This window comes from Pteropus medius, unplaced genomic scaffold (genome assembly GCF_902729225.1).
Source record: "Pteropus medius unplaced genomic scaffold, Ma_sr-lr_union100, whole genome shotgun sequence".
Taxonomy (NCBI): Eukaryota; Metazoa; Chordata; class Mammalia; order Chiroptera; family Pteropodidae; genus Pteropus; species Pteropus medius.
The window spans coordinates 965,683-980,052 of record NW_024345481.1 but is presented as its reverse complement, the minus strand read 5'-3'; the positions used below and the strand labels follow the sequence as shown (position 1 = coordinate 980,052).

Below are 14,370 nucleotides of genomic sequence, written 5' to 3'. Positions count from 1 at the left end.
ACACCGAACGCCAGAACGGCTGGACCAGAGCAGAGCTGTCTAGCTGGGGGTGGGCCTCGCCCGAGGGCCCCCTTTGCAGCTGTGCTGTTTCCTAAGTGAGGTGAAGCACTGTTGAGCTGCTCCACAGCCACGCTGTCCTCACAGCTGTCCTGTATCACAGTTATGCCGTTTGCACCGAATAAAGCGTCCATCTTCACCGCACCCCGAACTGGGGATTCCTGTTGGCACTGAATTGGTGCCAACGACCATGGGTTGACACATCAATGAACATTTGTTAGATTGGATGGTCAGGGAGTGCTTCTCTGAGACCTTAAGTACCTGAGAGAGTCAGCCAGGCACAGATCTGCCTGAAGACTTTTCTAGGAAGATGAGCATGTGGTGTCGTGCGTGCAGTCCTCGCATCCTGTGATCCTAGGGGGTCAAACTTGGAGATGTGAATTTAAGCCAGTGTCCTGGTCTTCTCTGGTATACATAGGCCATTTTCTACTTTTTGGCAGTGTGCACGTGTGTGTGTGTCTGTGTCTGCCTATACGCACACGTATGCTATATTATATGTAGTATAAATAAATAATAAATATAAAAATAAATTTCAAATTAAATGCTTGTTTTTCAATGGAAAAATATAAGTCTAGATGTGTGATTTTCCTAACAGGCATGAGCCTCATGCAAAATTACTTCGAGAGGTTACCTCTTAGGAATATGACGTATGTTTTTTGCTTGGGTGACTAAACAGGTGTTTTGACCGTAAAAAGAAGATGGCATTTTCGGTCGTTGGCCCTCCTCGGTCGGGACCACCTGCTGACTATATTTTTCATGAGAATCCCTGGAAGCATTTGTAAGCTCCTCCCCATCCCATACTCATGAGTGCCGTTTGGCAGTGTCTAGTCGATGCTAAATAAATACATTGAAGTTGACTCAGATGGAATGAACTCTTTGTTCTGGGGAAAATGTCACTATTTTAGAGCTCCCAAGCAGAAAGCTTTTGTCTTGTTGAGAGTGATACGCCCCTCCAAAACAAGAAATAGGCAAATGAAAGGATAGAAGTGATTTGAGTCAAACATCTGAGTTTCGGGGTGGTGATGGAGGTGTTCGGTGAGGGTGGGGTAAGAGGTTCTGTGAAAAAGGTTTCAATAGCTTTTGTTTCACCGAAGGACGGGTCTTGGTAGTGGTTGTCAAGATTGTTCGGACTCTTAGTGCAGACAGAAGCCATCTAATCTGCATTTACTCTCCCCAGAGCTTCACCTGAGCTTCACCCGCCTCCTTGCTGTCCTGTACCTGCTTCGCGCATTCTTACCCGTTTGTTCTCTCTTTGGTTCACTCTTTTTCACTTTTTCATAGAGCGGCATTCTCACATTTTCTTTCCCTCTGTAAAAAACAAAATACGAGTGGAGGAGAATAACTTAATATATCTGTCTTCGCTCATCCTTCCTCTCCCTTTCTCCCCGTGCTTTCTTGTAGGAAGTTCTCATTTCTTGCCCTGAGGGCAAAGCCTGGGTCCCAGACTGTGGTAGCGCGAACCCTCCAGTTTTACGGTATTTCCCATTTTTACAGCATCCTTGCTCATGCTCGTGTGCGCTCCTGTAGAGCAGGTGCTTCTTTTGTTTTTGTTTGTGGTAAAATGCAAGTTGGTACATGAGCCGAGTGAACTGAACTGTTTTCTCCTTAGGCAGCAAACCACAGATGGTGTTTGTTTTTTTTTTTTTTTCCCCGTAGCCTCTGGGTATACAGGTCTGTGGACCTGTACTGACAGCTACTGCTCGTTTTCTTCTTTCGCTATTATTGCCTCTTTCTGCTTTGCTCCTTTTCTAGGATGCTAATGGCATACAGAAAACTCATCTTTTTCTAAATTCGAGTTTTCGAAAAATAACTTTGGACAGTATAGGCAGAGAGTTTTGTGAAGTCCACAGACATTTAATCCTTTAAAGGCAGCTAATTTTATGGGCATACCCTCTGTGGTAACCACTGGCCTGAAGGACCAGTTTCTAGAGCCGCGTTCAAAAGCGAAAGAGCTAGAGAAGAATTCTATCCAGATTTCTTGGGAAAAAAAAATAGAGTCCATCTCACCTATGCTTTAGAATGTTATGAAGAAACATGGAACCCCAACTCCTACAGATGGCTTGTTGATAACACGCCACCTGTGCGTAGGCATTGGTGTCCTCCGTTTCTTGATTTTCTCATTTGACCCATCTAGGTGGGAGAGCTGTTGAGTTGACATGACCATTAAAATTTCTGAGGGTGATGCAATCGTAGGCAGTAAACTAAGTCAGCTTAGTGACTTGTGCAATTTCCTGTTACCTAAAACTGTATTTTCCTTAAGATCAGTTAAAGAGATATCGGTGAGCATGTGCGCTGGAGGATGGAGAGGCAGAGTCTGGTGGTGAAGGGCAGAGACCCTGGTGTGAGCCCTGGCCCTGTGTGGCTTTGGGCAAGTCACCTCCCCTCTCTGCGTCTCAGCTCTTCATCTGCAATGTGGGACACTTATAATCCATGTTCCTGGGGACATTAGGGGGATTTCGGCATTTTTATATTCAATTTTAGAAAGGTGCCGGCCATGTAGTAAGTGACATTTAACAGTTTGCTTTTATTACGTGTATAATTATATATATATTTTCCCCAATTCTAGTTGACTCTTCTTAATTTTATATCACAGAAAACTTGATTTCTTCTTATCCATGGTATTTGGTAAGCTTTATCAATACTATTGTGTTTCGCATTAAAGACTTTAGAATTTGTTCGAAGCCATTGGTTTCGCAGGTCTAAGGCCGAAATCTGTCTTTTTTCACCAAACACAGCCCTCTTTGTGGTTTTTCACCTGCATTTGCTTCTGTACCGTGATGGCACTTGGGAGAGGATGCTGGCAGTTGAGGCTTTATGGTTCATTCAGGCCTTTGACTTTCTTTAGTGTGCAAACCGAAAAAGGACGGTTTGTCCTGTCTGTCAGTGGGACTGTCTCCACATGTAGAATCTTTTTTGTTTTCTTTTGAGTAGCTCAGTAAGCTCTTTAGACATCACCTTGTCTGCTCCCTCCGGGGGCTCTGCATCCTGAGTCAGTCCCAGCCAAGCCAGCACAGCACAGGACCTGTTTTTTTGTTAAGTATGATACAAAAGGTAAGAGTATAATCTTTAAAATTCTGCTCTAACTCTGGGCCTACACGATCTTATAATGTATAACCTCAGAAGTGCTACTTTCTTACATACCAGTGACTGTGTATAAATAATGCCAAATACCTGCCCTGTTGCTAGGAACTGGCTCTGATATTCAAGCCCTTGATCTTTCTATTAACAGGGCTTTGGGTGATGGTGGTGTCTTGTTAATTTGAAGACAAGAAGAAGAAGGTAGTGCCCTAAGATGGCAGAATCATAGAAACATAGCTGGGGACCTTGGGATCAGCTTCTGTTCCTCCTGCATTCCACACTTCGGTGAATAGGTAAAGTTACCTGCCTGAGGTCACATAGCTAGAAAGAATTAGAGCCATAGGCCCACATGCTCTTCTTCCTCCTGTGTGATATAAAGGTGACTATAAGAGGAGAGAACCTATGAGAGTAATGTCACTTGAGTAGCATAGGACATGGGGCATGTGTTGGCCCCTAGAGCGTAGTAACAACTGAGTTTTCTGGAGAACAAGGAGAAAGCTTTACTTTAGTTGCTCAGAAATGAGAGCTGGCGTTCATGATAATGGCAACCTTGTGGGAATTTTGTGTTGAAACCTAAAAGACCCTTCCCCCGTTACGCTTTTCTCATTGAGGCTGCGAGGGCTGGGAACTTTCTTTCTCATTTCCCATTGTGAATGTCCATAGCTCTTGTCACAAAGGGTTATTGAAAGACAGGGTAGAAGGTGTGGGTTGGATAGGTTCACTAAGAATACTGACGGATTGCGGGGGTCGTACACCCTCATCGATTTACACCTCTCTAAACTGTGTTCTTCAACCTCACCTAGGTTTTCCTTCTTTTGTGCTCTTGTATCCAACCAATATTTGAGTGCCTCCTCCGTGCCATGTCACGCTTGAGGTGTAATGGTACCCAGTCCAGACAGGCATGGTCGCGGCCCTGTGTTTTCGAGAGGCACATGCAGGATAAGGAATAAATAATACTCACAAGCTTGCTGAGTCCTGTGAAGGAAGCCAACAAGACTCACAGGGAGGAATGGGGGTGGTGGGTCTCCCTTACAGGGATCAGGCAGAGGCCCCCTGTGATGTGATATTTGAGCCGAGACTGAGAAATGAGGAGGAAGGAACATTCTCGAGAGAAAACATCATGCAGACAGGCCTTGAGGTGGAAAAGAGCTTGAGGTGTCCAAACACTAGATGTAACCAGTTTCTAGCACAGTTGCGAGACAATGTGGAATAAGACAAGGCTGGAGATGCAGGCAGGAGCCAGGCAGACGTGACTGGATTCTGCTGGCTGTGGCTTTTATCCAAAGTGCAGTAGGAAGCCAGCAGGGCTTGGAGCAAGGGAGTGACATTTATACTGCATGTTAAGAAGGCTTTAGTGGACCTTGAAAACTTTTACGTGAAGTTCTTTGACTTTCTTCATGCATTCGTTTGTTTATTTCGCAAATATTGTGTATCAGCAATGTTCTAGATACTGGGGAATGAGCAATAAACCAAAAGAAGCCTCTGCTTTCATAGAGCTTATATTCTGATATAAATTCCTACAACATTTTTCGGTGGAATCAATGACTGTGGCAAGTTCCCACGTTTGGAAACCCTTCGTGGGGAAGGTAATTCCATGGCTGTTGAGATTTTGTTATTTTTTTCTGATTTACTCCGTTCCAGAGGGGGCTACCTAAGCATCTGGGAATTTCTGTGTCTCTAGTTTTATTCTGAAATGGAGGACCTGAATAAATTACATTTCTTTTATTTCACAAAATATACAGAGTATTATGTGCTTGATAGCGTTTTAAGCTCTTTATAAATATTAACATTTAATTTTCATTACAGATCTATGCAGTACGTCGTATTATTCTCTCTGTTTTTCAAATGAGGCCACTGAGCGACTTGCCCCACGTACCCAGTTAGCAAGAATTAAGATGGGATTGGAACTCCGTCTTTCAGCCACTGCCCTGTCACTTTCTGATTCAAATTATAACAGTTTTTAAAAACAATCGTAAAATATTTCTTTTTATCCTTTCTGCATTTTGGATTTCTTTGAAAGTTTAGCGTTATTTGCAGCCAGATTTAGTGACAGGGGAGGTATCGGGGCCCGCTCTTCCTCTGACCCTCATTCTGACCCTCGCGTGTTCCTTTCCAAGTCTTTCCACATTGAATTATGTGTGTAACTTAATTTGTATAAATGGAATGTGTTTAACCTAATTTTGTTTAATTATGTCTCCGTCCTGCTAGACTTTCTGTAAGTTTCCTTCGAAGCCAAGAACTGGTAATTAGGCACATTTGACGAATAGGTAAAAACTGTTTGGTTTATCGCAAACTCTAAAACCAGTTTACTTGAAATGGGGGATTTCCCCTTTTTATTGTGGGACTGCTTAATAATTTGATTCAGCTGTTTATAAATGTTTAATTGTATTCTGAACAATGGGATAACTGAACAATAGGCCATCATGTATTAGAATAATAAAACTGGGAACAATACTGTTTAAAACTTAGCATATTCAATATACAAGTCCCTTGAGGGCAAGGTCTTTGCAAAGCTGCCCTGTATTCTGTTTGTAGGGAGGTAGCAACAGCATGTTTTTCCTTGATAATTCTCCTACATCTCAGGAATCTTTTGATTACCTGAGATTAGACCATTTATATTCCCTGAGACTCCTCAAGGATATTCTGGCCTGTTTTTCAGGAAATGGTCTGTATTCTTGTTTTCAATCTCTGATCGTTTGCACCCTTGTCCTATCTGGAATCTCCTCCATACCTCCCATCTCAACCTTGTTCTCTGTGTCTAAAATCGTTCCCCAATGCTCCAAAGCTACTTGTGAAATTCCGTGTTTTTCAGTGAAACTTTCCATAGTTGGTTAAAAGAGAAATCTAACCTTATCTTTATTTCTACTCAATATTCAGAGATGAAGTTTAACGAACATCCATTGTGCATGATTTCTTCACTTTACTTTTAACTGCACATGCAAGCTGATACGAGTCTCTCCGTTTTATGTTTGTATTTTGAGCAATGAACTTGGTTGGCACGGCGAACACGAATTTCAGTTCAGTTGGTCACTGGGCCTCATTTATTTTGTTTAGGAAAGAGTTTATCACATGCGAATGAATACGAAATAAAAGGTTATTAGGTTGACGTTGGTTTTCCAGGGCTGTCATAACAAAGTCCCACAGACTGGGTGGCTGAAACAACAGAAATCAATTTTCTTGCAGTTCTGGAGGCCAGAAGTCTGGGGTCATAGTGTCGGCAGGGCTGGTGTCTTCCCAGGCTGCCCTCCTTGGCTGGTGATGGCCGTCTTCTCCCTCTGTCTTAACCTGGTCTTCCCTCTGTGTGTCTCCTCTTCCTAAAAGCACACCAGTCCTATTGGTTTAAAAGTAGGCAAGGGGAGAGAACACCGTGAAGGCGGGAGAGCGTAGGACAATTGTTTTTGATTTGGCTTAGAACTAGCTAAGCGATTTAGGATACAATTCGCAGTAATTAATCTTCTGTCCATACCTTCTCAATTTTTTGAACTCAGTGAGATCTGAAGTGTCTTCTAAATACCTCTGAGATTCCACGATTCTGTTTTAATAATTTTTGTAATGAGACCTTACTGCTTACTTAGGAAGATGCTTGGAGAGGAATTTTTATGATCCTGTGTTTGCCAGGTAGAATGCAAAAGAGCAGGGCTTGTGTCAAACAGACCTTGATTTGAATTCAGTCTCTTCTTCCATATCAAGCTGAAGAAAAGAGCTATAAAAATCCTTCTCTTGGCATCTTACAAGCTCCGTGACTGTAGAAAGGTTATGGAGTCCTAATTTAGTCATCTATGAAGTGGCAATAGAAATGTTTGGAGACTCTCCTTAGCCCTTGGCCATTGTCACTGTTATCTGCTGCATATGGATACTGCCCTTCTGTAGACGCCCAGGTTGGCTCCGGGTGCTCAGACCCAGCCTCTGGTCACCCCAGCCCAGGTGGGGCATTGTTGTCAATACCCACTGATTTGTATGGCCTCCACTGCCCTCTTGACTCATAGGCCGCAGAAGCCACTTGTGGCTCAAGGCTGTCAAAGTGGAGCTGGGTTTATATTAATGTCCTCGACCTCACTTGCTGTGTGACAGAGCCCTTCTGCTAGACAGATGTCACTTCAGGGAAAAAGGATTGTTTCCAATTCATCTGGTTACCATAAAATTATTTCTTACCTTCTCTTCCTATATAGTTGATAGTCCCAAAAATTTATCAGGAAATTGCTCCTCTTCCTATATCTTACCAGGAGGCAAATGGGGAAAGTTTGCAGGGGTAGAAATATTATTTAGCCTAACACATCAGACTTTAAGATCCGTAGGCTTTAGTATTGCCAGGAGTAAGCACGAGACCTGTGTCTACTTTTCCTAGTCCAGAGAGTACCCACATAGCAGAGTTTTTGTGAGAGGTAAATGAAGCATCACGTTTGTGTGTGTGTGTGTGTGTGTGTGTGTGTGTGTGTGTGTGAGCGGGGAGGAGATAGCATTATGCCTTCCACACATGTTGTTTTAGTTAAATTGAGTTTACATCCTTTGTGTTGAAATTGAATTCATATAAATCTATTAGTTTATTATTAGGCTTTAGTACTCTAACTGATTCAGATAAAATTTTATTCCAGCAAAACCTTTGAAACAAGTTGACTGGAGAGTTCTCTATATAGAGATAAAGATTTCCAAGTTCTATTTGGCCATCCTATTTTAATCATTTTATAAGAACATCAAAATACAACACTATTGGCAGTAGTATTTGGGCTGGAAAATTCCTGTAAGCTGACTCATTTAACATTGCTTTTCTCTGGTACCGATGCTGGTACCTTCTCCTTTGGATTCCGTATTCATCGGAAGTTTTTCGTTTGCAGGGACAGACATGTATGATATTGTTGGGGCATTTTTTTTTCTCTCTCTCAAGTGGATTTATTTCCAGAAAACTGATCGGAAAAACGAGCGTCCCCAAAATTGTGTCCTTATGACTTTCAGTTGGAAAGGAAGAGCCTCTGTCTTTCTGTGTCCATAAATCAAATATCAAGAAGATTTTAATTGGTTCTGCTTGAGTCACATGGTCATCCTGGAGCCTAATACTGGCTGGTAGATAAAATATTGTGGCCAACCACTGTGACAGAGCATCTTGATTGGCAGGCCCCCTGGGATCACGTGGGCTGGGAGAGGGGTGGTGTCCCAAAGGAAAAGTTGCTTAGCAAACCGCCAAACATATGTCTAGTACAGATAACTAGCATTTCAAATCAAGAGGGGTTTAGTGTATTCTTTTAGTCGAATGGGAATGGGAAGATAACTCCCCAAACTGTGCTGGATCCTTGTAGAAATTTTAAGCTGCACATTTAAAATCTGTTTGAGGATACACTGGGAAGGTGTCCATCAGGTGGCATACACATTATACAGACATTCAAATAATGGAGCATAAGTGGCGATTTCTTAGATTGACTTAAATGTGGGCTGTTTTTTGAGTCAAGAAACAGAATGACAATAATGGCCTCCTTTGCTTTCTTGGTAGGGCTGGATGATTGCCTGCAGCAGTACGTCCACAAGTTTGAACGGGAGAAAATAAATGGAGAGCAGCTGCTACAGATTTCCCATCAGGACCTCGAGGAGCTCGGTGTCACACGAATTGGACACCAGGAACTTGTGTTGGAGGCTGTCGACCTTCTCTGCGCACTGGTTAGTTCAGGAGAAGGGGTTCTGTACTGTGATGGCGCTCTTTAGAACCTTATTCTTTTAAATTTTCATTGTTTGCTTGCGATTTCGCATATCATCATTTTCTTAATGGTCCGTTGTAATGAGCCGAAGATAATATAAGAAAGGAAGAAAATAAATACTAGATTAAGATTTGGCAAAGCGTGGCCTATGATTCAAATCTGGCCTACTGTTTTTATAAATAAAGTTTTATTGGGACACAGCCGTGCCTGTTCATTTAATGTGTTGTCTGTGGCCGCTTTTATGCCATAATGGCAGAATTGAGTAGTTATCACAGGGACTGTGTGGTTCCCCAAAGCCTAAAATACTTATTATCTTGTCCTTTACTGTGAAAGTTTGCCTCTTACAGAAAAAGTCTGTATTAGTCTTATTTTTTATCTTTTATTAAGAATAAAAGGGTGGAGATAGTCCTGAATGAAATATCCTCTAAGTTGAAATGGCAAATGGGTTCTGATTTTTATGTCTGTTTTTGTTACTATAAAAAGCACATTTATATTTCACAGATATTTGTGATATTTAAATCACTGATTCTTGTACTTGAAATAATCAATGTATGAAACGGTAGCTAGATGGGAAAAAATGTGAACTTGGTTCCATTTCGCAGATGGCTGACCTTTGGCTTGACCATGACTGAGTTAACTCCTGCCAGGTTCTGACTCGTGTATTACATCTGTGGCTGCGGGGGGTAGCTTTTTCAGGTGTGGGCTAAAAATACCCGTAAGGGATTTGTGTTTATGACCTGGTTGGCATAGGGTGGGTTCCATGCCTGTCTGTCATGGTCCCGTGCTAAATATACAGCTTCTCGAACTGTCAGCATTTGGACGGACTGGGCAGCATTCAAGCTGGGTTAGCAAATGCCGTGAACATGAGCCAGGTCTGTAGGGTCATCACTGAGCACGGTGAGAAAGAATGCACTGCACTCCTGATTATTCTGCCATCGCTGGTCTGCGTTCCATTGATTATACACCACTTGCTGCATAGTGCGTGCTCTTTTGCTTAAAATGGACAGAGCCTTGTCTTCTGCTCTGAGATGCGCTGCTCTCGTTTAGGAAAGTAATGGGGAAATTATTTGTGGTTGATGCCACCAGGGAGATGCCGTGGCCAGGCAGCGTGAGCGTCGGCTGGGGAGGCAGGCTTTCTGCGTTCTGATTCTGGCTCTGCTACACGCTCCTCACTCTGACCTTCAGGGAGACGGTGTCTGTTTTCCTCATCTGTACAGGAACATTCCCTTGGATGTGGCCATGTGCTAGCATGGAAGTGTTTTGCGCTGCCCAGATGCCTAAAAGTCCTGTTTATTATTAGAACTGTGTGTTTTATTAATACAGTGAAAATGTTTGAGTTTACTTTTATTATACTTTCTGGGAACAGTGCTTTTCAGTCTTTTGTGCTCATTGGAATTGTCTCTTTCAACTTTGCGAGGGCTCTGAGGACAGGAACATCACTTCGAAACCCACGATATGAGAGGTGAGGAGGAAAGGTGGAGAAGAGGCACGTCGTGTACAACAAGTGGGATAATAAACATAACAGCTGGCTCCCTTTGCCTTTCCCCTTCCCTACCTCTTAAAATATTAGACTAAAATGAACAAAGCTGGACAAATGCCAGAACCTAAAGCTGCGTTTTATCTCCTACGATTTCCTTCTCATTTCCTTTGTAGACAAAGTTTTGACCTCAGACTCATTCTGGACGTGCTCTGTGCTGTGGGTTGCCAGTGAATGCATCTGACAGGAGGCTCACAGGAGGGTTCTCGAATGAATGTGGCTTTTCTGGTTGGGGAGCGTTTGAGAGAGTTTTAATAAAATATCTTTTAGTCTTGATATAATCTCCTTTTCACATGTTCATATTGTGATGCGTGTATTAATTATATACTATGTGGTTAATTTGTTTACACCATATAGATCTTTGTATACATAAATTGGTGATTTGTGTGTGTGTGTGGTAATTTTCTGCCTTGAACACTTCATCCCCTGGGCAGTTAATGTGTAGTTACAGTTGGCCCTGGTGTCATAAAAGGGATTTTTATGTAAGCTTAGTTTAGTGGATGTTGATTTTATGATGGACAGGAAATGAATAGAATTAGAAGAAAGGACAGGGGTGGGGGCGGGGGGGGGAGGGGTTAGGTAAAACAAAAACATTGGAAAGTTTTGGAAAGAAAAGGACAGATAGAATGATAGAATGGTTAGGAACCTAAAATAGGGAACAGCTACTGGTTAAGATTCCAAAACCAGTGAATACACAGACCACATAAATCGCTGGCCATGGGTAGAGAGCAAGGAGAGACATCGCTGGCTGCGAATGTCAGCCTTGGCTGGCCAAGAGGAGAGTGCCTTGTATTATGGGCAGAACCAGCACCACTTCCCAGGAATGAATTCAGAGCCCAGTTTTTCTCCCTCTATCTCTGGGGCAGAGGGCAGCCGGGGCAGACTCTAGAGTAGTAGGTCTTTGCAGCAGGAGAGCTATCAGCCACGTGTGACTATTTAAGTTAAAATGAACTAAAATGAAATAAAATTCAGTTCCTCAGTCACAGTAGCTACTTTTCCAGCGCTCTATAGCTATTGTAGCTACTGGCCACGACATTTGGACAGTAAAGATAGAGAACATGTTCCTCATTACAGAAAGTTCTATGGAATAGCATTGATCTAGAGGGAGAGAGAGTTATAAAGTATAACTGTAACCCATTTTCCTTGCCAAATCCACTAGACCCTAGTTACCTGAAGACCAAGACAGAGACAGATGCGTTTTTAAGGTTGAAGCAGGCTGAGGAAGTGAACAAAGTTGGAATCAGTACACGTATTGAGTGATGCCACCTACATGTGTAATTAAGTGAAATACCTGTAATGTATCTACCTGCCTAGGATGCCTCTGTACCCCTAAGAGTAGTCATTAAAAACTGTCCTTTTTTTTTTTTTATGGGGAGAAATTATGCAGGAGGAGTAATCTTTGCTAGCAATTTGTCTTTAACTTGATCTTGCTTCCAAGCTTATTGAATGCCTTTAGGAACACTGAGAAATATATTTCTTAGGTTGTGACTTAATTGACCCAAGTCAATAAGATGGTTTTGACTGGATGTCTCTGACATTCCTTAATTACACGTATGAGATCATGAACAGAGCTAGTAGGACTGGGAAAAGAAGGTAGATTTGTCCTCAGCTAAAATATGTATTATTTAAGGCACCAGGAGAGTGAGAATCTGTGTGTTTCCTCTTCTGTCGTCTTGTATGCTGTTTCTCTGCCAGACCAGGAAATGACCCCCGATGGCTGACTTCTAATGAAGTGAGATCTCGGTAGAAAGTTTTCTGTATGCGTGCAGATTTTTGGAGACTCGTTTCATTTCCTACCTAGTTTGTATTTTCTTGATATCTTATCCTAAAGCGATTTCTGAAGGAGACAGGTTTTAGGGAAAAGATTAGTGCAAATAATCAAATCTGGTCTCAGAAATTATTCATTTTCTGTCTTTCATTGTAGGGCACTTAAGTCAATAATCCTTTCCTGATTATGTTTCTGCTGTGGAGGTTCTTTTGAGCTAATATAATCACTTTCTTGTTCTCTTGATATTGTGGAATGGGATGGAAGGGGAAGGAATTTTCCTTCTTAGCTCCTTGCTGCTTTTAAACATTATCCTTTATTAAACTATATCTCTGCATCCTTCCAATCCTACGACTTGTTTTGGAGGGAAAATAAAAAGAATCGGAGCAAATTGAGTGGACATGAGAAGAACCAGTTAATAAGAAGCTACACTCCCCCTTTATTTTAATATTGAAAGTGGTGAGTTTGTAGAAGATGGAGGTTTAAAAGTTCTTGTGACATTAACATGCACTTAATCCTCTTTGAGTTCAAGAAGTAAGTGGGGATGGTAATGAGTTCCGAGTAATTTATGATGACGTTGACTCTCTAGAAAGCTGACTTTCCTGCTTTTAGTTCGGAACTCTTGATATAAGTTGGCAGGCTTAGTAATTGACTGAATGAGGGGACAGTTCCCTTTAATCATATGCACTGGTCCTAGAGAACAAGCTGTGTCATGTGGCTCTTTATCCATTCATTTGTGACTCTTTGATTCTCTGAATTGAAAAAAAGCCACGACGAAAATCCACCTTTTTATTTTTGTCTTCTCCGTTGAAGGACAATGTCATGTTTTCGTCTCTAGAAAACGGCTGTGAGAAAGGATGATAAATATAAGGTTTAGATGGAACACTCATTTTTATGAAATTCACAGGTTTTTTTTTTTTTTTTTTTTTTAAGCTTACAGAAGGTAGTTTTCAGTTAATGGATCTGGAAGTTTTTATATTTATCCTTACTTAACTCCTTAAAAAATTTCTACCTACACTTTTTAAAAAGATTCTTTTATATTATACTGGGAAGCAATATAAATTTAAACTTCAAATAAAATCTGTTAAAGTTAGAATTGTTCTCATCAAGGTTAAAGTCTTGTTATTGTTATTATTTGCCATTGTTTACCTTGCCCCTTCCCTCCAAAAAGAAAGTTGTCATAAACTCCCTGATATACTTAGGCTTTATGTATCTTGATTTTGAGATGTGACTCACCCGTTCTGGGATATTAGAGATGGGGACTGTAAGAGACGAGGGACTAAGGGACAGGCTGGGTGCAGGGGACGAAAGCAGTGCTCAGACCCAAAGCGGACCTACTGGCCTCTCCGAAGAGTGAGGTCTGCATGGTTAAAGCCAGCCGAAAGGAGCTTCTAGCACTTCAGAGGGGATGGAGCAGGTCAGAATAGAATTTGGGACAGTTAACCAGCTTGCTGGCTTGAGCTAGGTCTGAGATCACTGGCCACTTCCTTTTCGTCTCCTGCAGTGCTCATCTTGCTTTCTGTCTTATTGCTTTGTCTTTCCTTGGGCAGCGGGTAGAGAAGGGGGGACATACAACTTTGTGATCAAAAGCTTGAACCCTTAGTGCAGATCGCCTTGGTTAGAATCCTACCCCTACCACTGATTAGCTGTGTAACTCCGAAGAATTTAATGTCTCTGTGCCTTCACCTGTAAAATGAGTTAATATTTTGACTTTCCTGGGCTGTTCACGTGAGATAGTTCTTACCTAGCACGTAGCCTGATTCCTGGCGTAGAGGAAGTGTTCAGTCATGTTGGCCATTACGTTATTCCCACTTTCTAAATGGGATCACATTCTTGCCTTGGGATGCTACTGACACAGTATAATATGCCCCAGAAATAACTTCATTTGTTGTTAAAATGATAGAACAGATGAAAATACAGAAATTCATCTCCCACCTCCCTCCAAAGTCATCTCAGATTTATGCGTCGTTTCCTGGGGCTTTTGTTCTTTATCTGAAAGGGAGTCTAGGCAATCTTGTCACGTGAAATTGTTTTTTTTTTTTAAGCACCCCAGTAAGTTGAACACTGTTCAAAAAGAACACAGTTTAGAAGCTCCCGAGACGGAAATTATATTTCAGATGAGTTGACGTTTAGCCAGTGCTGCTCTGTTCCTGTGAGAGAGTCTCATCCTGTGGAAATTCATCTTTTCAAACGCTTATTTTATTGTCCACTGTGCTGGAGATACAGCAGTCACAGTGTACACAGCTTCC

At 41.9% G+C, this 14,370-nt stretch overlaps 1 protein-coding gene across 1 annotated transcript in view; it reads left to right on the top strand.

The window, feature by feature from the left end:
• Window positions 1–14,370, top strand: part of CNKSR3 (CNKSR family member 3) — a 76,480-nt gene that overhangs the window by 34,733 nt on the left and 27,377 nt on the right. The window contains exon 2 of the mRNA XM_039873843.1: window positions 8,618–8,781. Within this exon, the coding sequence (XP_039729777.1) occupies window positions 8,618–8,781 (164 nt within the window). The remainder of the gene's footprint in view (window positions 1–8,617; window positions 8,782–14,370) is intronic.